The sequence below is a fragment of the Megalobrama amblycephala genome, linkage group LG1 (assembly GCF_018812025.1).
Source record: "Megalobrama amblycephala isolate DHTTF-2021 linkage group LG1, ASM1881202v1, whole genome shotgun sequence".
NCBI lineage: Eukaryota > Metazoa > Chordata > Actinopteri > Cypriniformes > Xenocyprididae > Megalobrama > Megalobrama amblycephala.
In genome coordinates, this window is record NC_063044.1 from 39935451 (window position 1) to 39962763 (window position 27313).

A 27313-nucleotide genomic window follows, 5' to 3' on the forward strand; every position below is an offset into this window, starting at 1 on the left:
GCTCAAAATACCCCATAGATTTTGTTTTATTAATTTTTTTAACTGCCTATTTTGGGGCATCATTAAATATGAGCCGATTCAGGCTGCGGCCCCTTTAATTGCCCCCGAGCTCATGCTTGCCTTAAACAGCATAAACAAAGTTCACACAGCTAATATAACCCTCAAAATGGATCTTTACAAAGTTGTTCGGTCATGCAAGTATGTCTAATCGCGTAAGTACAGTGTTTATTTGGATGTTTACATTTGATTCTGAATGAGTTTGATAGTGCTCTGTGGCTAAAGCTAACATTACACACTGTTGGAGAGATTTATAAAGAATGAAGTTGTATTTATGAATTATACAGACCGCAAGTGTTTAAAAATGAAAATAGCGACGGCTCTTGTCTCCGTGAATACAGTAATAAACGATGGTAACTTTAACCACATTTAACAGTACATTAGCAACATGCTAACGAAACATTTAGAAAGACAATTTACAAATATCACTAAAAATATCATGTTATCATGGATCATGTCAGTTATTATCGCTCTATCTGCCATTTTTCGCTATTGTTCTTGCTTGCTTACCTAGTCTGTTGATTCAGCTGTGCACAGATCCAGACGTTAATACTGGCTGCCCTTGTCTAATGCCTTGAACATGGGCTGGCATATGCAAATAGTGGGGCGTACATATTAATAATCCCGACTGTTATATAACAGACCTTCTTCGGAGGTCTTTTAAACAAATGAGATTTACACAAGGAGGAGGAAACAATGGAGTTTGAAACTCACTGTATGTCATTTCCATGTACTGAACTCTTGTTATTTAACTATGCCAAGGTAAATTCAATTTTTAATTCTAGAGCACCTTTAACAATAATTACATGTTATAATATTAAAAATTATGGATATTATTAATATTAATATAATTGAAAATTTAATATACTATTAATATCATTTTAAAAATAATCTGTTTTGACATCTACACTATAGTTCAAAAGTTTGAGATTGGTAAGATTTTTTAAGTTTTCCAGAATGTTTACTTTGGCAAGCTGTTTCGAACTTTCAAAACGAACTCCAAACGAACTTTGTTTTGGTCTGATTTTGTTCGAAATGGCATCACATCTGTTCATTCTTTGATTTGAAGTATATCGGAGCCTTAACTCTGTTTGGAATAGAGCACTGGCAGAAATTTCATTTAAGGTGGTGTAATTAAATGTGAATTTAAACCCACAGTCTGCAACTGGGAGCATGATGTCACAGGGTTTGTGTCAGGTTGTTAGAGACCGCCCCAGTGGTCACCACAGTTGGCAAAATCACATGCTCTCCTCACCCTCCATGACCTATCATGCTCATTTTTATACTGCCCCACCACAACAGAGCACACAGGCTGCCGTTCACATCCGTAGGTTCATTTCTACAGCATTCAACATCAGTCACCACACGAGCACATACATAATAGAAGTCAAGGAATTTCATGGATCACATGCTTGTGAAAATGTTTGTTTCCTCTCAAAACTATCACGCAAGATGAGGCATGTTAAAATCAAATGTATGGTCTAAGGGCACAGACAGCTCAGCTTTTAACTGAAATTATTAAGCTTTGAATGGAGGTAGAATAACTGCATGTAAATACTTATCCATAAACCCACCAGGTATCCTCTGAGGGGTTGATTTCAGGAAGTTAGTCTGAAAGGAAACCTGGTTTATCAGCCTGGATCTTTTTATATGAGAACTCTAGCCAGGCAAAATCAAAAAAGTGTTCTGTTGAAGACAAAGCACATGAGAAATTCACACCAGTATTTGTTTGTGCAAGTCCTGAATTTAACTAATGAAGCATAAAAAGACCATAATGGAATCAACTTCATCTACATCTCCAATGCATCAGAGAGATACCCATCCCACGGCAGATGCATACTGACAATATGGGCTAAATGTTCATCCAATATGTTTACACAGCTGTAAAATGAAGCCCCTGTGTAAGAAGCCAAAACAAATGTAGCACATTTATAGAAAACATTAAAAATTCATACATGCAATGATTTATATGAAACCTTTTCTATGGTAAGAAAGAATGTTTTAATTTCTGAATAGCTGCCCTGATATCATGAGGAAAAGAAAAAAAAAAACTTAAGTACTGTAATTTGGCATTTTATTATTATTATTATTATTAGGGGTTCAAGCACGTAGTGCTGAAACCCTATTGTAATTGTTAGGATTATTATTATTATTATTATTTTTCTTCTGCCGTAAAACGCATCGTGCAGCCCAAACCGTAAATGCTAGAGACTTGAAACTTTGTCAAATGATAGTACAAAAATCGAGGAGAGGTTGACAAAGTATGACCCAAATCGGCCAATAGGTGGCGCTACAGCAATCAAATGCGCAAAATGGCTCATAACTCCTAAACCGTTTGTCGTAGATTAAAAAATTTACATATTTGGAATCCTTGGGTCAAGGCGGTTAAAAGCATAGAAGATCAGATTCGCTCTGCGAGGTCCCGTTTTCCCGCCATTTTGAATTTTGTCCAAAACCTACTTTTGCGAACTAGTCCTAGGTTTTTCGCCCGATCGGAACCAAACCAGTGCAGAAATGTTCTCTGGACTCTGAATATCAAAAGTTATCAAAAAAAAGTTGAAATTTTGATTAACGGTCGCTAAGGGACCCCAAAACGTACGCTAAGGACGGAGCCACTTTTACTAAAATGGCTATAACTCAAGAACGAAATGAGATATTTGCACCAAACTTGGTACACATGTTTAGGTGCTTAATCTTTGGTCAGGATAAAAAAACTGCGTCGATTGGACACTAGGTGGCGCTATAACTTGAAAAAAACTTAAAAACAGCTGTAACTATGCAACCGTTAGTCCAATTGACTTGAAATTTGGCATGCAGTGTCTTGGTCCAAGGGGGCATGATATTCTATGAGGACATTAGCGTATCTCAAAAAACATGGCCGCCATCGGCCAATGAAGTTTGAGCACCTATTAGACAAGGTTAACGGAGGTCGATCGGAACGAAACTCGATGGGCATGTTCGACTCATGGTCCTAAAGGTCTGTAAGAATTTTGAAAGAAATCGGCCACAAGTTGGCGCTAACGAGTTTTATGCCTCAGCAATCATGTGGTGTTTCATAAAACCACACAATATCCATATCATTTGATAGATCTCCTCATGCTGAACAACTTTGCCTCAAGAACCAATGCTGTCAATCAAATCGTTCATTAATTATTTGCAAATATGTGAAAAACCTACTTTTGCGAACTAGTCCTAGGTTTTTTGCCCGATCGGAACGAAACTAGTGTAGGACAATTCTATGGACTCTCTAGATCAATAATTATCAAAAAAAAGTTGAACTTTGCCCTTTGGTTCGCTATAACTGGGTAATTTAGAAAATGGGCGTGGCTAAATATACCCAAAAGCCTATAAAACCTAAACAAAAAGTCAGATCTTCACCAAAATAGGTGAGCACATGCAACCTATGACTCTAAAGAAGCATGCCCATTTTCGTGTAAATCGGACAATAGGTGGCGCTATAATTGTGAAAAAACTTTAAAAAACATATGGTTTTAATGGTTTTAGATGAAAATATATATAACTTTGGATGCGTCTGACTCATTTTCACGGGAGCCACTTCTTTAGACTCCTGAATCGTTGCCGAGTCTAATGATACCAAATATGGTAGGTTTCACCCTATGGTTTGTGCTACGTTGCGATTTAGCGCTTAATAAACTTTTGCGAATATCTTCGAAACCGTTACTCCGATCGAGACGAAACCAGCGTAGGAAACACGAAACCTAAGTTGGTTTACTACATGTTTTAGCCCAAATGTCAAAATTTTGATAGGAAGTGCCAAAAAAATCCAATCAAACTCTTTCATGGGTCATTTTTTATGCTCTCTTATATATAAGTGTCTATAACTTCAAAACGAAATGAGATATTTTCACCAAATTTGGCACACATATGTATGGGCACACTCTGAGGACACCCAAAGAAAGTGGTGGAGATCGGGAAACAGATGGCGCTACAACTGTCAAAAAACCTTTAAAAACCATGTTTTTCCTTACTGAATTGCATGTATTGGCCGTAAATGGTCTTTTCCGTCTATGATCTAAATGTTTACATGCTTGCTGAATGAGATATAATAACTCTTTATGTGCTTAAAGGCATTAAATGCTTGAACCCCGGTAAATGCTGCTTGCAGCTTTAATTATTATTATTATTATACTGTTGTTACTAGTTCAGGTTAACTCAAGTTCTAAAATGTCATGTGCTATCACTCCTAAAAAAACCTTTATTGATTCATATTTATGAATTCTTTTTTTTTCCTTTGTTCATCTTTGGAACACAAATTAAGACATTTTTGAAAAAATCCAAAAGCTTTCTGATTCCCCCATAGACAGCAAAACAAATGCCACTTTCAAGGTCAAGAAAGGTAGTAAAAACATTGTTAAAATAGTCCAAGTGACTACAGTGGTTTAACCTTAATGCTATGAAGTGACAAGAATAACGACTTTATTTTTTTATTATTGACTTTATTATAGTCAGAGACTGACCCGGAAGAGAAGAAATTGTTGAATAAAGTCATTTTTTGTTTTGTTTTTGTTGTTTGTTTTTTTTGTTTTTTGTTTTTTTGGTGCACAAAAAGTATTCTCATTGCTTCATAACATTAAGGTTGAACCACTGTAGTCATGTGGACTATTTTAACAATGTCTTTACTACCTTTCTGGACCTTGAATGTGGTAGTCGCATTGCTAAATGGACACTTGTTATTAAGTTGAAAAGCTCAAGCGGTTTCAGTTTCAATAATATGATGGCATCATCTGTGCAAATCATAAGCGAATCCATTCCACTCATGATGACATATTCACGGCACGCCGCATGTTTCAATAGAACAAGTGAAGAAATGTAAATGACCTCATCATTTCACCAGATTCAGATGACAGATTGCCTATGGAGTCTTGCGGTCATATATTAAAAAGTAAAGACTACAGTGACAATGATCCGGTAGTGAGAGAAAATGCTGAGTGTGTAAAAAAATTATTCCACATTATTCGAAGCCATTTGACAGGAGATTGAGCGCAGTATTCAATGCACTTCTTTTCAAATAAGAAAGCTCAGTCTAATAGGTGGTCCTGCAATTTTACAATTCTAGTGATTAAAGAGCTTTCTGTGTGAATTTGCTTTTGAATGTGACCATGCCAATTTCTGCGTAGTGGCGATGCGGCTCATTTCAACGGGTGTTTCCTGCCTTGGCTATACTGAACCCTGTCCTTTTGCTCTTGTGGCCTACTGCAAAACTTCAAATGATAACAACTGTGTTATTGTGAAACCAAAACCCGGTTCCCATGCTGATCTTCACATGTGTCTAGTGTCTAAACACACAACTCAGTTGACCTACTTATCAGTAATACTGCACAAAATGGGTTCTTTCATGAAGGAAAACTGCTCCAATTCAGTATCAAAAGAAAACACTGAAGGGTCAGAAAATATTTGCTCATGTTAATATTTAACATAATGTTCTGCGGGCAAGCGGGTGATTCTAGATAAAACTGTGGACATGAGAACATGAGGGATTTGTTTGGTGTAATCAATAATTGTGTGGGTGAGTGTGCTATATGAAGAAACAAATCACACAATTCAGTTCCCTGTTCTCTATGTTGGACAACATCTATCCAACCAGAATGAAGGATTACGCCATAGTTCAATTATTCTGCCAAAACATCTATCCAACCAGGAATTTTCATTATGTTCCTTTAGCTCAACTGGTAGAGCACGGCACTAGCACTGTCAAGGTCATGAGAATGGTTCCCAGGGAACATACAACTGAAAAATAAAATATGCTTTGGAAAAAATATTTGGTAACACTTTAATATAGGGAACACATATAAACTATTAACTACGACTTTTCCCTCAATAAACTCCTAATTTACTTCTTATTATTAGTTAGTAAGGTAGTTGTTAGGTTTAGATAGTAGAATAAGGTCACACAGAATAAGACATTAATATGTGCTTTATAAGTACTAATAAATAGCTAAAATTCTAGTTATATGCATGCCAATAAGCAACTAGTTAAAAAAACCTCAAATAAAGTGTTACCAAACATTTTAATATACCATACAATTTCATATTGCTCTACTTCACATTGTGCCTAAAAACAACAATAAAAAAATCACTCTAATGCATATTACTTTTTGTGTTATCACTTACATAAAATACTGACATAAAATTGCAGCAAAAGTAACATGATAAAAAAGAAGCCATTTTTAAAAAACATTCAATTCATTAACAATGTTGATAGGAATAAATTATTATTCAGCTTAGTAACAGTTTATTAGCATAACTGCGGGTTGTTTACATTAGACAAGCAAGGTAGAAACTTAGTGCCTTAGAACATCAATATAGACTGTCACAGATGTATGTCATTTAGTGACATTATATAATATGAATTTAGTGTTTAGTGTACAATGTTAAACTAACATTGTACAGTATAATGTCTCTTGTGGAAATGTAGTGTACTTAATTGTCCTGAACATGCATCTGTAGTGTACTTCAAATCTTAATTTTTAAAAATCTGTACTTGCAGATAATATAATTTTAATGGAATGAAAGTGCACTATATGTAAGAATTTTCATGTATTAATCGCTTATTTATTATTTATTTATAATATGTGAACAGCTTGGGTTACACTTTATTTTAAGGTGTCATTGTTACAGTGTAAGGGGCCGTTCACACAGAACACGTTTTTCTATTCCAATGCGCTACTTTCCCATTGTTTTTCTATGTAAACACGCACTTGACGGATGTGCATGACCATTACGCTCGCGTCTGGCGTCTTTTGCAGTCTCGCACGAGCGCCGCGTTTTTAAGACAGCATGTCAAGTTAAAAGAATTTCAACTTTTACACGCAGCGCCGCTCATCAATGTCAGTTCCAAAACAGTGGACCAATCAGAAGAACTCTGAGGCGGGGCAAGCGTTGCGAGTTGGCATGACAACTGTTTTATATAATGGCAACATGGCGTAGGAGACGCTCATTATTATCTTATTTTCTTTTTTTCCATGTCAAAACTTGTTTGCCTTTTTCTATTATTTCCGTTATTGTTGTTATTGCATCACGTCTCAAAGGCGCGTCTCGAGACTCTCGCGTTCTATGCTGCGCTTTTTTTAAAACCGCGTTTTTAGACGCAAAGACGCGTTCTGTGTGAACAGCCCCTAATTATTGTATAATTAACAATTATGCATTTAAGTACTGAGTAATATTAATTAACAACATGTACTTACTATAGGGTTAGGGTAGGATAAGGGTTCGGTTGAGGGTTAGTTGCATGTAATTATGCATAATTTACTGTTATTACTATGGTAAGTACATGTATATGTAACAAGGACACTGTAAAATAAAGTGTTACCACAGCTTGTAACAAAAGAAGACCTCCCCCAACTTCCTAGGTTGTCTATGAAGACTTTTATCTTAGACATAGGCTAATGACAGATTTCTATATGAAGGACTGTTTTTTTGCTGGGAAAAAGTCAATAGGATGTGATGTTTTTGCATGCCCCCGAGAGCCTCTTTTCCATTTGATGACTCATGAAACTAAAGTTTATACTATGTTCAGGATAATGCCGAAAGAGCCATTCTGTACTGTAATGTCGGTGTGTCATGCAAAGAAAAAGGATTCATTCAAACTATAGCCTCATATAGCCACATCTATATAGTCTATAGTAGGGCTGCACGATATATCGTTTTATATTGTGATGTGCTCATCCGCGATAGTCACATCGCAGGATGTGCAATGTCTTGTGGGGATTGTTATTCCGTACGGACCAGACACCACGGTTCAAAACGCAGGTGATTCTCCAATTAATTGCAAAGTCATCCAAGCAATTTTAAACCATTTGAGCGCACAAAGACGCGAAAGAGAACTCAATTCTGAACGTGTGACTGTTTTCTGTGCACGCACACAAGCACACTAAAGTACGTTCTGTGATATTTAAAAAAAAGTTAGCCTACAAGAGTAAAACATTAGGTTTGAGGCAACTGGTCAAATCAAAATCAAAGGTCAAAACACTACTAAGGCTGAAATGCTAGAATTGTCAGTGTGATTTGAATTTCAAAGCAAAAAAGAAACTGAATTTTGGTTCCCACACATAATTGTCTAGGGCTGTTGAAAGGTCACTGCTGGCCATGATTTAGACTACCGAGTTAGCAAAGCCCCATTATCTAACATGAGTCAAGCCCATCTTGTGTTTATATAATGCACAATAGCTGAAAGCGTGCCAAACGAACCTCAGGAATTAGCTTATTATCTTACATATGGGAGTCGTTATAAACAGGAAGACTGTTATTGTTCAAAGACTTTTATTGTTGCGGTAGATTACAAGCCTGCCAAGTATCGCAACAGGTGACTGCACTCTTTAAAATGGGCTCTAATGTCAGCTAAAATGAGTGGAAATCAAAAAGCCCTGCATAAATCTGTTAGGGATTGACAGTCAGACAGGCTGAGCAACTGTTATCATCTGATAAATTATTCACAACAAACATGTCTGTTGTATCTGATGAACAAGTTGTTCAACAGCCTGAATCCCTCTGAATGTTAAAGACATGACACAACTGACAGATTTTATTTTTTATGTGTGTAAATCACCCACTCTTATCAGATCAACGGAGCATTTTACCCAGTGGGTTGTTTCAGGTATTCTTAAAATATATATATATATATATATATATGCATCTCTGAAATACAAGCTTCTCACTCACATTTGTTTTGACATTTGGAAAGATCTGTTTAGCTAATTAAAGTAGCAATTAAAATTCTTTTTTCTTGTGACAACTAGCATTCATTTAGAGAACTTTGATTCATTCATATCCCTGTGTGTATTTTTTCAGTTCAATAGAATGAGCCTCTTAAATACAACCTAGTGCTACAATACTGAACAGTTCATTATGTGGTATCTATCTTGTTCAGCAATATAGGCTATTTATTAACTTTTTTTTACAACAGTTAGTTCCATATTTGCCCATTGCTAGACAGAATGGTGGGATTTTTCAGTGACTCTTTCTGGAAGTTACGTTGTTATACTAGAAGGTGGCAATGAGAGCCATTATGAATGAGTCACTTGAATCTTTCATTCAACCAATTCATTCAACCACTCAGTGCGTCCCAATTCACGTACTTATGCACAATTCTATGATTTTAAGTATAAATGCATTCACACTGAAAAAGTACACTTTAAATACCCAGATGATGCACTAAAATAACGGAAAAAACGAAGTGTGGAATGTTGGACACTTCATGCACTCAACTTTCGCAGCTTTAATTACGTATTGGAGGAGGAGAGGGTACCAGACTCCGTTGTTAAATGACAAAATAACCTTATACAATTCACACACTACATGGATGAGTACGTAGTGCATAAGTACATAGTGTATAAGTGCATAGTGTATAGTGCGTCGTTTGGGACGCAACTACTGAATTTCAAATTTCACTCTCTTCATCAATGAGTCATTGAATCATTTACTCAATAACACTGAATTGTTCATGAAGGAATCTGTAATGCTGTAATAGTTCTGCTGTGTGTTTTGTTTATCAAATCAAACTATTGACTATTTTCACTGGCAGAACAAAAACAGACACAGTAACTGGCAATATTATGTCTAAAATGTAAGTTACTCAATATTACGTCTTGTTTATTGAATGTTGCATAAAAGCAATATCACACAATCATGCTGCCTTCTCCTGCATTACCTTTTTAGAAATTTTTGCTATGTTCACCCTGTAAATGTGACCCAACCTCTTTTTTTTTTGCCCACATGTGACTCATATCTGTTTTCCCTATGACAATGTGAACAGTACAAACCACACGGAATCTGATCTTTTTAATTCCGATTTCTGCCAATTTCACATGTGGTACTAAATCCGATACAGGTCAGATGTTTTGTAATGTGACCGCAGTGTGAACTGTCAAATCAGAATTCATGCAATTTTTACATCACTCGAGATCAACATTCATCACGATTTTGAGCTCAAGGGAGTTCAAAGATTTTACATACGCAACGTTCTCAAGACAGTTGCGAAAGCTGGTCAGTAGAAGGACAGTAATGTGTCAGAACTCGCAAGTATTACAGAGACAGCTCTATAACACAAGCAAAACATGAGGGCTGTATCTTAAAAGTTTCAAAATTCTGCTCTCTTTTGTCATGTTTGTCTTTTTTTCATATTGCCTGTGCATAATTTTCGCTGGCTACCACTGCAGATCACACTATAAATAAATGCGTAATCGCTTACTTTAATGCCCTCCGTGTTTACATCCATATGACAGCGAGCTGTGCGTGTTGCCAAGTCTGCGATTTTCACACAGAATTGGGTTACTTTTTCACTATTGCCGTGGGTTGTTTTGCAACTCCATGGGTTGGAGCGACCGCATTAACATGATATTTAACCCTCGGAACGTGATTTTTACCGGGATACCCAACAGAATGTGATGGGCTAGTTTTGAGAAGCAATTGAGTGGATTATGTTGTAAAAACCTGGCAACCCGGTTCGTATCGTTCTTTTGCGCATGCAGGTCAGTTCAGAACCATGATCTGTTCACACTGGAGATATGATATTGGCCACATTTGAAACAACAATGTGAACAGCTATACAAAAAAAAAAATCAGATCTGAGCAAAAATCAGTGTGAACGTAGCCTTTGTTTCTAGTTCTAATGTGACGTTTTTGAATTGACGGAGCTTTGGATATATATTTTGACTACAATTTCCACACAAAAGAAGGTCTTTGGGACATCCCTTGTTTTTTTCCTGACTGTGCTGATATACAGCCATAACACACCCTTGCTTGAGTGATATTGATTTAGTTCAACTTTATGATTCACAGCTCAATTGTAAAGTTCATTCCCTAAGGATACATGCTACAAAAAAGTTAATTTTCTCCCAATTTGTAGAATCAATATATGATACCAGTTTCATTTAAATCTTTTTGTGTAACTTCATGAAGTTATTTGGTGCCATTGATAACATAAAAATTACTGCTTGATCACTTGGATAATCGTATTTACAATCAGCAAACTCAACGAGAGCAATGGCCCTTAACATTTAACTGCTACAAAGCTCTGAAAACAACACTTTCATTACCTTCATAATTGTTCTAATTGATAATAATACTAATATTTGTGGAATTAAGAGACAATGTGTACTGATTGTTCTTAATTAAAGAAGTAAAATTTATTTTTGATCGCTTTCCAGAATCATTAAATATATCTAACCTCACTTTGTTGCAGTTTATTTTAATTCCCAGCAATATACTTAGCTTTAGGTCAACAGCTTTACATTCATGCTGACTTCATCAGGAATACATTTCTTCCATTTTCTTCATTCTTCAAATGTCTAAATTCTAATTCATTTTCTATTCCATTACATCTGAACTCTGGCAATAATACATAGCAATCCATTTGACTCTTGATGAGATTTGAAATGCATCTCAATCTTGGGCTGATCCCAAATGAACTAATATATAAAATTATGAACATAAAGAATGAACATTTTGTGGCTCTGTCCAACTAAGCCTTGCCTTTCTGCTTAAAATATCCTTCTATGTAAAAAGGTTTCACGAACACTAGAGATGTACAAAAAACATATTTTCAGTCAAGATTAGTAAGGGAGTTGCCCTACACTCTTAAAGGGATAGTTCACCCAAAAATGAAAATTATCCCATGATTTACTCACCCTCAAGCCATCCATGTATATGCCTATCTTCTTTCAGACAAACACAATCAGAGATATATTTAAAAATATCCTGGTTCTACCAAGCTTTATAATGTGAATGGGGGGCGAGATTTTGAAGCCCAATAAAAATGCATCCATCCATCATAAATATAATCCATACGGCTCCAGGGGGTTAATAAAGGCCTTCTGAAGCGAAGCGATGGGTTTTAGTAAGAAAAATATCCATATTTAAAACTTTATAAACTTCCACCAGACGACCAAATTTCTTAATAATGTTTCATGAAACTGGACCCTGATTCTTAAAACTAGTTCTTGGCTTCTTTGGTGAACCCAAAATGGTTCGTATATGGCATCGCTGCGAAAATCTCATTTTAGAATCTTTGTTTTTGAAAGAGTATAAATTAAGCTGGGTTTAGGCTTGAGATGGGATAGGAACAGAATGCAAGGGGACTAGAGATGCATTTTTTAAAAAACTAAACACAGCATGATACATTACATAATGCCCAAGGACCACTAAATCAAAAAGAAAGAAAGCAAAAACTAATCACACTTGGATATTGATTAGTTGGTTGTTGAGTTTGCCATTGCGATCCATCCCTAATGATTATTATGACAGAACACTTAAAAAACAATGACAATTAAAGAAGGTATTGATGCATTTTGTATATTTAAAACCCTACTAATTACAGATTGCTCATGATTGCTTTGACATACTCTGACAGGCCTTACTGATAACATAATGGCACACATCTTGTTAATTTTGATGAGATGTGGTTTAGTAAAGTACCAATAGATGCTCACTGATGCCTTCAGCATGACTTTGTGTTTTTAAGAAAACAAGATTTTCTTAAAGTAAAAGCTTATATTAGCAAATAGCAAATATCACACTGTGATTTTTTTTCATTAACTGCATTAATTCATTGTTTGCTGAATCTCATTTCTATGAAGAGTTTGTAGTATCTTTTTGAGATATGATTTGAAGTGTCAAATCCAGCCATAGAAATTAATTCATTTCGCAATTAAATGGAAACGCAATCAAACTTTGAATAATACAATCAAGGAAATAAAATAACAGCTAATTTACCCAACCGTACTCGTGGAAAAACAATTCATAATTGCATTAACCTTTATAAAAACAACAGACATAATTATTAACCTTGCTTTAAAGCAGCACATGAAAGGGAACTGAAAAAAAATATGTTAAGCAGCACTGACACATTTGTCATGCCAGGAGTTGTACTCATCATTTTAATTTAGAGGATAGGGGGCAATTCCTCAACTTTGACATGAAATACTATGTGGTATCCTTCACCTGGACGAGCTGGCAGCGCTGAAGCTGTGAAATGAATGTCTGCTCTTGCATTACATGCATTCACAATGATTTGTGTACAAATCAATAATCAAAATGGTGGCAGCAGGGCTCAACCCCCAGTTGCCCCCAGTAGTTCATATTTTTACTTGTGCTGCCAATATTTTCACTTGCCCCTCCACAGAAAAATAAATAAATAAATAAATAAATAAATATTATATATATATATATATATATATATATATATATATATATATATATATATATCATCCAGCCCAAACACTTGTACAGTTTTATCAGTATTTATAACATGGTAAATATTTAATTGATGAGTTGTCAATACAATATATAACAATACAATATATAGGGTATGATTTTACCCCAAAAGTCAAAATATTGACAAAATTATAACTGAAAATCCATGTTTCTCTGCCTGGAGTCCAGTAGTTTCCAGTAGTTGAATTGCAACGATTCACTGCTTCTCTTTTCTTTAGCTTTTGGCAGTCTGTAAAAATATACCTCAAATTTCCTGTCAAATCTAATTGTACAGTCAATTGCAAAGCTCTTTCCCTTTTTGAATGTGTTTTTGTGTGTTTTCACGGCATTCATGCTGAAAACCAATGCTGCCACTCAGTAACCGCAGTCACAGCGGTCGACGGTGACGTCATGTGCATACCCTCTATACACCACACAAAACCAAATTTTTAAGTTTGAAAGTCATTAAAAACCCATGTACAGTATATGAAACTTGACTCTCTCATCTAAAGTAGTATATTCTTCAGATGCAGAAGGACACCACAGAAAATGAAAAATTTAGCAGTTGCTGATTGCACAGATGGCGAGGCAATGAAATTTAAAAGATTACAGCCATAAATGAGTCGGGTGGATGTGTCTGCTGGCACATCTAGCAGATGATATACAGGGAACTTTCTTGTGGATGAAACTACATTTACCTTCACAATGCTGTGGCACAAACATCATTAGCCCAGAGACCTTTCTAGATGCACGGCAGGGGGATTGTGCACCTGCTACTGCTTGAAAAACTCCCTCTCTGCCCGGGCGTTTGGTTTTAAGGGCATTGTGGTCCTCTGCCAGACCCAAGCAGCCAAAAATTTCAACTGCCAGCAGAAGTTTATGATTTGAAACAAATATAAACACCTGCAAAAGGCCCAGGTTTTTCTGCACCAAAATGAGAGCCAAGAACATTTTAGTGTATAATAGGCAGCTTCCGTTCAAACATAAACTGTGACCGTAGACAGTACTTACTGTTTTTTGGCTATTCTAAAAATAAAAACGACAGCAGCTTTGAGATCTAAAAACCTAATCTTAACACTCAGATTTATATTGCCATGTTAAATGAAACGAAAAGGTTAACATGTCAACCTCGTTCCAATATGCTAGCTCCGATAATGCTGTTGGCTCCTCAATTCAGATCAATAATATCTAGCCCATTCCCAGAACAGTGCTGGGAGCTCTCCAAACATCAAAAGACCTTGACATAGGACTTGGGAACTGGCTGACACTGCATGCACCTCAACAACTTTGCTGAACCTTTAGAAATTAAATAAAGTATATACGTTTGAAGCATGCAATAAAAGACTGCAACCGTGAGTTACGGTAACTACACTCCTCCACACACACACAAAAAACGTTGTCTGCTTTACCATTTCTAGACTGAAATTGAGTCAATGCATCCACTTAAGAGTACTGTTTCCGTATGTTCAAAGTTAATTAGTAACCACAGAGGTGTATATAAAGTGTACTTTGGAGCATAGCTCTGAAAGCATTCACATATAAATAAGATTAGTCATTTAATTTATTCTTTCAATGGTGCATTTAAAGATATGAGATATTAAAGGGTTAGTTCACCCAGAAATTAAAATGTTGTCATGAATCACTTGTAAGACCTTCATTCATCTTCAGAACACAAATTAAGATATTTTTGATTAAATCCAATGGCTCAGTGAGTCCTCTATTGACAGCAAGATAATTAACACTTTCAGATGCCCAGAAAGCTACTAAAGACATATTTAAAACAGTTCATGTGACTACAGAGGTTCAACCTTAACATTATGAAGCGACGAGAATATTTTTGTGCACCAAAAAAACTGAATAACGACTTTAATCAACAATATCTAGTGATGGGCGAAGCTTCACGAATCTTTTGTTTCAAATAGTGGCTCGGCGCGTGTATCAAACTGCCAAAGTCACGTGAACCATTGAAATTTCGAAACATTTCGAAACACTTATTACGTAACGAAGCCTCGATTACTGAAATCGCGTGACGTTGGCAGTTTGATACACGCTCCGAACCACTGATTCAAAGCACAAGATTTGTAAAACTTCAAAGCTTCATGAAGCAGTGTTTTGAAATCAGCCATCACTACATTTTGTTGAATAAAGTCGTTTGGTGCACAAAAGTATTCCTGTCGCTTCATAACATTAAGGTTGAACCACTGTAGTCACATGAACTGATTTCAATATGTCTTTAGTAGCTTTCTGGTCATCTGAAAGTGTTAATTGTCTTACTGTCAATGGAGGCCTCACTGAGCCATCAGATTTCATCAAAAATATCTTAATTTATGTTTCGAAGAAGAACAAAGGTCTTGAGTCCCAATTTTCCCCAGGGGTTTTTTCATATTCGGAATCCTAAAAATCCGTCACAAACAGAGTCCTTGCACACTGAGTCCGATGAGTATTAATGAATATGTTATATAAAAAATCGCAAAACAATACAAAATGAAGTCTTCAAGCAGTGAGCACGATTTAGTTGTCCTCTCTCTTCTTAAAAAGAGAAAAAGAAAGAGAAAATATTGGGTCCATCCAATCCCGAGATTGCATAGAGAGAAAGGAGAGTTCACCTCATCAGTGATTATCCTGAGCGTTTCAAAGTTTACTTCAGGATGTCAGTGGCTCAGTTTGATGCTTTGCTACTGGCACAATCTGACTTTATATTTTGTCTCCTTGTATTCCACACTTTGTTTGTCATTCAGTGCTGCTGTTTTGTGCTGTAGATGTGGATCAACTTGTCAGATAGCATTCTGGATTTTTGTGTTCGCGTACGGTGGCTCTGAATTGTCAAACACATCTCTCAAAATGCGTGCCACAGATGCGAAAAATGCAGAATATCGAACCTGATCCGAATATTTTTATGATGGATGAAAGTTTCGGAGGCAGTGTGCAAACATGATTGACATAACATGAGGTCGTATTTTTTAGCGTGCGAAAGTTTTGCATGCGAATTTCGGACTCAGTGTGCAAAGACCTTTACGAGTGTTGAACGACATGAGGGTGAGTAATCAGAATTTTCATTTTTGGGTGAACTAACCCTTTAACTCTAAAGATATTCAAGGAACATACCTTAAGCTGACACACTTTCCCTATAGGCCTATATCTTCAGTAAGTGTTCATCTTAAAGGACAAAACAACACACAAAACAGAACCTCACACTTGAATAAATCAAATATAGTCATATGTCAAAGTAAATTACATGGATATTATTCCAGTTTCTTGTTGTCTAGAATTCAAAAACAAATCACCATTTTATTTGTACCTAAAAGCAAGTTTTAGGCTTCAGATTCACATTTATAGCTTAATCTAGTTAGCAGCTGGTTAAAACTCCTTTAACTGAACATCTGTTGTTGTTGTTGTTTTTTATGGTGCCTTCAGAAATGCAAATAGCACAAGTGACAAAAATACATGCATTGTGGGTGGAAAGAGCTTAAAGCAGGATAAGGTTTTAATTCATGAGAATTTTGCCATCTTTTTTTTTTTTTTAGATCATTTATCCTTTTGATTACGGGAAGAAAATGACTCTAATCTGTGGAGTATTAAGGAATTAAAAATGTTCTTTTTAATGAGGCATGCTGTTTTGGTTATTTTTCAATAAAAATAATTTGACAGAGGAATAAAAGGGCCTGTCATTAGTCACACATGGCTGATCATTTCTATTATACCCCCAATGTCTAAAATAACAAATTCTTAAACATAAAAGGAACCAATTCTGACAAGACCAGTTCTGTTTTATGCTCACCGGCATCATCACATTAAAAAGTACTTTAATAGCACGATACATAAAGCAAACCTACATCTAGGCCTGGTTTCACAGACAGGGCTTAGATTAAGCCAGGATTAGGCCTTAGTTCAATTAGGACATTTAAGTAACTTTTATAAATGTGCTTTAGAAAAAAACATTACTGGTGTGCATCTTGAGGCAAAACAAAGACACTGACATATTTTAAGATGCATTTTAGTCTGGGATTAGGTTTAAGCCTTGTCTGTGAAACCGGGGGCTAGAGTTCTTATAACAGCGCTAACCAGTCACTTTCTTTTCTCAGCATGCCAACTGTTACTCTTGTCCCCAAGTGCCCCACTATGCATATCATATACCCTGATGAGAAACATTACAGAGGGAATCACGGCCAAACGATGCATATGCCATCTGTGACCATGCATGCAGTCTGACCTCATGACTCCTCTATTGTTCAGGTCCAGAGATCTCAGCTCAACCGTCTGTTGCACAGACAGACAAATTTTTGACATTCCATTATCATTGAAATCAAGTGTAGCAGCTTTATGACATCAGTGTCAAACACATTGATCATGCACCATTCATAATTTCCAATATGACACTATTAGGTCGATCTATAGAATTTAGGTGATTCTTCCAGTAGGAAAACGTTTTGTCCACAAACTAATTTTTATCAATATGTTAAATTATGTTACAATTTCTCCAAACTTCCCCTCTTCAATAAATGATTAGGGGAAAAAATGCTTAAAATCAGATACATTTTACTTTGCACAAAACACATTTTCAGTTCATTTGATATTGATGTGTACAAATCGTTTTTCAAAACTGCTGTCATTAAAGGAGTAGTTCACTTATGAATGAAAATTTTCTTATAATTTACTCACCCCCATTTCATCCAAGATGTTCATGTCTTTCTTTCTTCAGCTGAAAAGAAATGAAGTTTTTTTGAGGAAAACATTCCATATGTTCTCCATAATGTTCTCCATATAGTGGACTTCACTGGGGTTCAACGGGTTGAAGGTCCAAATTGCAGTTTGAGTGCAGCTTCAAAGCGTTTAACACGATCCCAGACGAGGAATAAGGGTCTTATCTAGCGAAACAAGTGGTCATTTTCTAAAACAAATACAAATGTATATACTTTTTAACCACAAATGCTCATCTTGCATTAGCTCTGCAATCCGCCACACATGACATAATCATGTTGGAAAGGTCACTCGTGTGACGTAGGCGAAAGATCCGGTGTCTATAGAGCGAACATGCAAAGATTAAGCTAAACGCCCTTTACAAAAAAAAAAAAGGTAAAACAACGATTCCGGATGATTTTGAAGTTAAAGAAGAAAATTAGATAAAGTTTTTCGCCCTACTACCGCCTACGTCACACGTGACCTTTCAACGTAACACGTGGTGCATCGCAGAGCTAGTGCAAGATGAGCATTTGTGAATAAAAAGTATATCAATTTTTATTTTTTTTAGAAAATGACCGATCGTTTCACTAGACAAGACTCTTATTCCTTGTCTGGGATCGTGTAAAGCTGCATTGAAACTGCAATTTGGACCTTCAACCCACTGAACCACATCTAAGTCCCACTATATGGAGATAAATCCTGGAATGTTTTCCTCAAAAACCTTCATTTCTTTTCAACTGAAGAAAGAAAGACATGAACATCTTGAATGACATGGGGGTGAGTAAATTATCAGGAAATTTTAATTCAGAAGTGATCTAATCCTTTAAGTTTTTCCATAAAACTGTAGCGTTATTTAATTATGATGACTTCAATGCAAAATGCCAAGGGGCGTGTTCCTGCAATAAATACATTTAAAAAAAAATTACTAAAAGCTCACCACCAACGGTTTACATTTAATTCAAAATTTTAACTTATTTTAATTTCAGAAACAATCAATTTCAATCAATTTTAATAGTATACATTCAAAGCTAAATGGCTGCTAGCTAGACAACTTGTGTTAGCATGTATGTTCACGGCTTAATCAACTTTTTATCTAAAAATGGGTCAAATAAAAAAAAAGTCATTACCTTAACATAAATATCAAAACTCCACACCGTCACATATCACACCAAAATCCACTTAAATATGACCAAAGCCATTTCAGGAAGTGATACACGTTTTGACAGTCATTTCAAGGAGTCAAAAGTGGCTCTATAGCTGAAGAATCACCATATATCAGACTATACTGAACTATTCTATATGAAGCTGCTGTGTCATATTCAAAACTTACCTTGTGTGACCGCTCTCAACACGTGGACGTGAATGCAGAAAAACGCCCACCAACTCCAAGTGCACAACGCAAACTTTCTCCTTCCATTCCCGCTCGCATTCCTCCCGGAGAAACGTGTAAAAATCTTGGAAGAAGCGCTCCTGTGCTCACACATGATGGCATTCCTGTCCACGCGTGTGAGAAGTGATGTTGAGTAAGTGCGCGCTGTGGCTTTACGGGAGCCGTTGCCTCCAGAGTAAACACTGTCCTCCTCCACTGCCGTGTTGTGTCTCCCAGGTCTCTGTGCTTTAGACAGACCTGTGAATTTTCTCTCTGTGGGATCAGATCCACTGGCGCCCATTCCGGTATCGCGCGCGCGCTCCGTTTCGCTCTCCGCAAGTTGAACTCTTATTCACGGGAACTGACAATTAGAAAACGTGCATTCTGCCCAGTCGAAAGTTCCTGGCAAATAATGTGCTTTTCATTAACAGTTAAATGAAGACACTGCGCGTGAAGCCCGCCAAGGCGCGCGCTCACTGCTCACACGTCATTACGCGTTTGTAAATATGCTGTAATTAAATGTAGCCTATGCATTACACTGATGACACCACACTGACTCACTTTACAGGATCCCGTCAGCCTTTTTATTTCTTGCGAAATAAAGTCTCGTAAATAGTATTTATTAAGCCCACTTTAAAAGCACACTCACTCAATATACATCCCCTCAAGTCTCATTTTCGATCCGCTCTCACTTTGCAGATCCAGTTGCATGCAGTGCTGCTCCTCCTGTTATTTCAACATGTTGGAGGAACTGCAAAGAAGCCCATAACCAGCCAAACTATCAACTACCAGTCGACTGATGCACACTAGCTATCGACAAGGATCCAGACGGTTGCATGCAGCCACGTAAACCCAGTCAAAGACACCCAAAAACTGTATGCGTACTAATATGAGCTCTCTTAAATTCACCGGCAGTGCCTGATGAAACGTCGCAGCGAATATGCTTATACAAGCAAATCAATAAATAGATATGTATATCGCAAGGTATCCCAGGTGCTCCGGCGTACTTTTGAAATGCCCTGCGAGCTAAAGCAACAAGCGGCTGATCGTTGTGTACGTGTGAGCAGAGCTCCGGCTCACAGCGAACTGAAGCGAGGGAAATGTAGTGTACAGGTCCAGCGCACTTACAGCAACTTCCATTGAGAACTGCAGCCGCGCTCCCTCTCACTCACTCACTCACCTCCGCCCCACTAAAGACTCATTGGCTGCTGCTGGAGGCAATACTTTATGCACTCCTAGTGTTGCAGCAATGCCATATATTCGCTTGTGTATGTATATATAAAACGGGTGCGAATTATATGGAGCTTAAATATGTCGCCTTAAATAAATCTTAAAAAATATCAAAACAAACGTGAGTGGGGGGCTTTACAAATGTAACTGTATATATTAAAAAAGGCACAATTCAGTAGCATTTTAAACAACTTTTCAGTAGCCTAACCTAAAAAGAATTTGCGAATAGAATCGCCTTCACCTTCGAAGTGACCTTTTTTCTTTTCTTTTTTTTTTCTTTTTTTATGGAATATTGCAGTGTAAATGATTTATCCATGCACATTATACTTAAAATAAATCATGTGCCCTTGTAATCTTTAATCAAAATCCTGTAGCTTCCCGTCCCTCTTGCAGCGACATCTTCTCTGATGACTTGTGAGGGCGGGACAACCTGTCACTCACATGACATCACAGCAATAGCAAACTGCAACCATCCAATCAATTCCTCATTGATAAAATCAAGTCCCGCCCTACATTTTTTCTTGTTCGAGAAGCCGTTTTACTCGGATATACTTCACAATATGGAGGAAAAGACTAACTTCTGATTCATGCTGACTTTAAGTACCCAACCACATCAACAGTATGTCACTCAGGTACCATCAGTTAGGATCAGTACTGAACATTAAAATAAAAGTATAAATTGTATGTGGTTTTTTTTTTTATCAAAAAATGCAAACTAAAAAAAAAAAAAACTTTAGTTTTTAGGGGAAAAAAAGTTTTAGGGAAGACACATTGTGGTTGGCATGAGAGAAACCTCAACAGATTGAACATCAAGGTCAAATTACTTTTCCCTTTTTATCTTTTATACTATATTTAGGTTTTTTAAAAAAAAAAACATAGGTTGCCTCGACAAAATCGATTTTAAAGGGGTGGTTGATTATGATTTCACTTTTTAACTTTAGTTAGTGTGTAATGTTGCTGTTTGATCATAAACAACATCTGCAAAGTTAAGATGCTCAAAGTTCAAAGCAAAATGAGATATTTTCTTTTAAAGAATTCACTGTTTAAGTCTGGTAGAAACTATAACACTAACCCTAAAATTTAAATAAACCCTAAACCCCGAGATCACGCAACAAAGGGGGTGAGGCCATGTTACTGCATTACAGTATGTAACACAAATGCAATAGCATGTCATAAAAGCAAGATGACAACATAAGTTTTAACCTTAATTAAACTAATCTATACCTGTTCAATCTTCATGCAGCATATATTCTCTGGCTCTGTAGGATCTTACAACAGTTCCCACATGAGCGATTTATAAATTATCATGATAGAATATGCTAATCAATGACTTTAAGATAGTTAACTTCACATCAGCTACATAAATTCATCAACTAACCATTCAGAAACGTCCTGTTGCATTCTACATGTTGTCACTTCTTCTTGAGTCTCTAAATCATTGTCCGACTCCGGTTTAAACATAAAAGGCTGAACAGTTTCTAACATTTTTGGAGCTGCTAAAATGGGATTTTGAAACTCTGCCCTCTTCTTGGGAGCAGCAGCTCATTTGCATTTAAAGGGACACACACAAAAACTGAGTGTTTTTTGCTCACCCTCAAAAGGTGACAAATTTAAAGGGGACCTATTATTCCCCATTTTACAAGATGTAAAATAAGTCTCTGGTGTCCCCAGAGTGTGTATGTGAAGTTTTAGCTCAAAATACCCTCAAAATAGCATGTTAAAATTGCCGCTTTTTGGGGTTGAGCAAAAATGCGCCGTTTCAGTGTGTGCCCTTTAAATGCAAATGAGCTGCTGCGCTCGGCCTAAGAGGGCGGAGCTTCAAGAGCTGATTCTCCTGTGTCAGGATTCAGTCAGGATGCACTATAATGTCAGAAACTGAAAATATGCTGCATGGAGATAGAACAAGTGCAAGTGTGCATTCAAATATTATCCATAAACTCTATCTCTCTCTCCCTTGCATTATCATCAAGATACACAGCGAATTACACAGAAACACTCGTTACAACTAACAGTAAACAAATATATAAAGACCTTATGTCTTTTTGGGTGGTGCTTAATAAACTGGTAAACTTTATATCTGCAAATCAACTCCAATGAACTGTAATAAAGTGCTCTCACCTTCATTACAGCCATATCCAGTATCACTCTGGAGAGTGTATGTTTTGTATTGTCCCTTTGTATTGACATTTGTTCACAAAGAAGTCCAGTGTGAAATGATTTGCGCAGACATAAACGAATTACGGTAGAACTGAGGGAGCATTTTCTTCGAAAATAAAATTAATCCACCTCGTCTTCAGCGGCTCAGATTTCAGGAGTAAATGGAGAGAGCTATGTGGATTAATCCATCCATCTACAGAACACCTAAAACGCTTGGGAGACATTCTCGTCAGTGCAGCAATGGCGGACTGTGTAAACTCGCTGTGAACTTGCTCAGGGTGGTTCTGTGTTAAAACGGCAGTGTCCGACAACATTTGTGGGCGGAGCCTGTGGCTAAAGTGACGTCACACTGTCAGGGATCTGGAAACGGCTTGTTCTGAGACACTGCTTATGATTTATGGGGATTAAAAAAAAGGAGTGGTTGGATTTTTATCATTATAGGGTGGTTGTGTACACACACTGCCAGCACACATTTATAGCCAATCACCATGCAAAATTGAGTTTTGCATAATAGGTCCCCTTTAACATGCTATAAAAAATGATCTGTGGGGTATTTTGAGCTAAAACTTCACATATACACTCTAGGGACATTAGAGACTTATTTTACATCTTGTAAAAGTGGCATTATATGACCCAGGACATTATTTAATATAACTCTGATTGTATTCGTCTGAAAGAAGAAAGTCATACACTTAGGATGGCTTGAGGGTGAGTAAATCATGGGGTAATTTTCATTTTTGGGTGAACTAACTTGTTTAGACTTTCTATTTTATGTCTTCAGAAAAACATTGCAACCTGCTGAAAAACACCTTAGTAACCATTTTAGAGAAAACTCTATTGTAAAATTTTCAATTCTGATGCTTAATATCATAATGCTTACATTGTCACCAAACCCTTTAGCTTTAGAAACCCAAACCTTTTGCTTGACGCTTTGTAATTAAGACTTTAAATGCCACATATAATCCTCCTGAATGTCTCACTGAGTCCAGACACTACCTGGGGTCTTCAATTGCTCAGGCCAGTGTAATAATTCATTCTGCTATTTGCGAGAGCAAGAAAGAAAAGGCAAAACAAATGCCTTTGTCATCACAGCAGGAAACACTCGGTTTCATGAATGCAGATTATGTTCTATTAATGCAATACAAATAATCAGCGCTGACTCCATCATACCAAACAAGCAGTCCTTTCATCTACTCTGTGTTAACAAATTTGAACAAGAACATTTATGTCAATGAATTCTTGTAAATGAAGCTCTTTGTGTTTACCTGAGTTGTAACTGTCAGCACTGAGAGGATGTCTGATAAGGCTGTTGAGTCACATGATGTCTGGGTTATTTATCACCTCACCGCCGTGATCCATGCGATTCATCAGCTCGAGAGATTTTTCATAATCAAAGAGGCCCGTGATGATTTTTAGACAGCCGACATGATTATTGCATGTTAGTCGGTGCGCCCGACTGAAGGTGCACATTGTTTTTGTGCTCAGCTGTTTTGTGTTTCTGATAAGAGATGATGCATATGGCGAGACGCTCTGCATAAATGCTTCTGCATCTGTTTATTTCAGAGCCTTGTCTGCGTGGCAAACAGCGTTGAGACAAAGCCAGCAACAGCCGGGCCTGTTTACTTCATGCCTTTCAGATCCAGGTCCTGTTTCCTGTCAATAAATAGTTAGTATAAACTGTTTGCCTGGGACAAGCCCATCTCATATGCTGTAAATGGGGTACTCTTGTGCTTGTGTGGCCTCAGGATCACTCAAATCCCACGTTTCCTCAAGCCTGTCAGAGTCCATCCCCTGCTGGCCACGTTCATGGTTGTATCTCAGTGAGCAGGGCTTTGACTCGGAGCAAACTGGGCTACCTTTCTTCACTGGCATCCAATAAATCATTTCTTTCTCTTATCTAAGCCAGAACCACAAGGATCCCGCAATCAGATGAAAAGGATCCGTCAAGCCTGTGGTGCATGTGTGGCCATGGGGTTTGTTGTCACCATGCTGGGGGGGCCGAGAGGTGCTGGATATCAGAGAGATGAGATAATACATGTTCCGGCTTAAGAAGTCATGCTCCTTCTGTGAAGTACCTCAACCCCCTGTCAGATACAGATCAATGCTCCAACTGAATATCTGCGCAAATGTATCTTCTTTTTTTTAGGATGATAAATCACTTATCGTCATGGCAATAAATGTTTCTCTCTGTTGGAAGATAGATAGGCTCTCTGGATAGATTCCAGAGTATATTTATCTATTTCTGCTTAAATTGTGCAAGTGACATTTCTGATTGGTTCCTCAAGTGCCTCAGGGTTCAATGGAGAGTTCACCCAAAAATGAAAATTCAGTCTTCATTTACTCATCCCTATGTCGTTCCAAACCCATGTGACTTTCTTTCTTCTGTGGAACTCCAAAGGAGATGATTTAAAGAAGGTTTTTGATGCTTTTTCCATTCAATGAAAGTAAATGGTGACCAGAAAGGAAACAAATATCATAAAAACAATGTAAGTTGTCAAGTTTTTTAAATTCCATTCCATTGTCAATATGATTTTAAAGGGTTAGGTCACCCAAAGATGAAATTCCGTTCATGTCGTTCCAAACCCGCAAGATCTTTGCTCATCTTCGGAACATAAATGAAGATATTTTTGATGAAATCTGAGAGGTTTCTGATCCCCCATAGAAAGCAACTTAAGTACCACATTCAAGGTTAAGAAAGGTACTAAAGACTTTGTTAAAATAGTCCATGTGACTACAGTGGCTCAACCTTAAAGGGTTAGTTCACCCAAAAATGAAAATTCTGTCATTAATTACTCACCCTCATGTCATTTCACACCCGTAAGACCTTCGTTCATCATCAGAACACAAATGAAGATATTTTTCAATCCGAACAAAATTTCAAAACACTGCTTCATGAAGCTTTACAAATCTTTTGTTTCGAATCAGTGGTTCTGAGCGTGTATCAAACTGCCAAAGTCACGTGATTTCAGTAGACGAGGCTTCGTTACATCATAAGTGTACGTCGTTACGTAATAAGCAAAATTTCAATGGTTCACCACTAGGGGGCAATTCGTAGATTCATAAAGCTTTGAAGCTTCATGAAGCAGTGTTTTGAAATCGTTCATCATTAGATATCGTTGAATAAAGTCGTTATTTTGTTTCTGGTGCACAAAAAGTATTCTCGTCGGTTCATAACATTAAGGATGAACCACTGTAGTCACATGAACTGTTTTGAATATGTCTTTAGTAGCTTTCTGGGCATCTGAAAGTGGAAATCAACTTGCTGTCAATGGAGGCCTCACTGAGCCATCAGATTTCATCAAAAATATCTTAATTTGTGTTCTGAAGATGAACGAAGGTCTTACGGGTGTAGAACGACATGAGGGTGAGTAATAAATGACAGAAATTTCATTTTTGGGTGAACTAACCCAAAGACAACTAAGTCAAAGGCAATAAGTTTTTTATAAGTCTTTATATTCCAGGCTTTTTGAAGCTTATATATATCTTGCCTGACAGCTTGGACATTCTACTACACTTTCTTTTTGTATTTGACATAAGAGATAAAATCATACAAGCTTGGAATGATGAGGGTGAAAAAATGATAACGGAATGATGTGGTGGAAACAACAGATGCTGCTTTTTCCATTCAGTGAAAGTGAAGGGTGACAAACAAGGACAAAAAATGTAGTTAAAACAATTTAAGTTGTTAATATGACTATGGAATAATGAGATTTATTCCTTTTTTCTTTCTTTTTTTGAAGTCATTTGGAAACAATAGTTTTCTCTGAGGAACATATCTCAAATAAATAACACACATTCTTTTTTTGTCCTACTTTTTCACTATTTTCACTTTCTTCAAAACATCTCCTTTGTGTTCCACTGAAGAAAGAATGTCTCACTTTGTAACGATATGTATTTGACATGAGAAATTAAATCATACAGGTTTGGAATGACATGAGGGTGAATAAATGATGACATTTTTAGGTGAACTATCCCTTTAAGAGGAAGCATATCACTTTTTTGAGTAAATGATGTGCCTTGTACTGCCTTGAGCTAAAAGGGTTTGCGCATATTGTCTTATTTTGTCACACAACCATCATGCAAGAATGATGTCCTATGGGAGCAATCTTTCAGGCGACCAAAAACTGCAATGCTTTGTTGTATCTGTTTTGTTTGAAGCACACTAGGAACTCTAAACAAGTCTGCATTCGTCTTTTGCTTTGATAACCAGCCTCTATTACTCATTACGAGGCCTGACTGACTGTCTCCTTGCCAACACTCAGTGTGGCTCATAACAGACCAAGCAGATGCAGAAAATCCTTCAATCCTTCATCCTGCAAGGGAGGAAGACACTGCTGCGAGCTACAGCACCAGCACTAGCATCTGGATGGTAGTACAAACTTCTGTATTAGCACCGGCGAGCATGGCTAACGCATATTGGTTATTGGATAATTACTTTAAACAAATGTGCGTGGGTGGATTTGACACCTTGTATGGATGACCCTGAAAAACTGAGGCGGTTATTACTGTCTGACTAGACAGCCTAGATGGCACTGAACATATAGTCAGGTTTAAACGTGTAGGTGCTGTTTGGTGTGTTATCATAAAGTCACGGTGTACAGCATGTACTGT

At 37.0% G+C, this 27313-nt stretch overlaps 1 protein-coding gene across 2 annotated transcripts in view; it reads right to left on the reverse strand.

Annotated features, from left to right (window-relative positions):
* Window positions 1-20484, reverse strand: part of sdk1a (sidekick cell adhesion molecule 1a) — a 355129-nt gene extending 334645 nt beyond the window's left edge. The window contains exon 1 of one of the 2 annotated variants that reach the window (XM_048192576.1): window positions 19277-20484. In XM_048192576.1, coding sequence (XP_048048533.1) covers window positions 19277-19616 — 340 coding nt within the window. In that variant the 5' untranslated portion in view covers window positions 19617-20484. The remainder of the gene's footprint in view (window positions 1-19276) is intronic. The other variant, XM_048192584.1, reaches the window with a different exon arrangement.
* Window positions 20485-27313: the final 6829 nt, after the last annotated feature.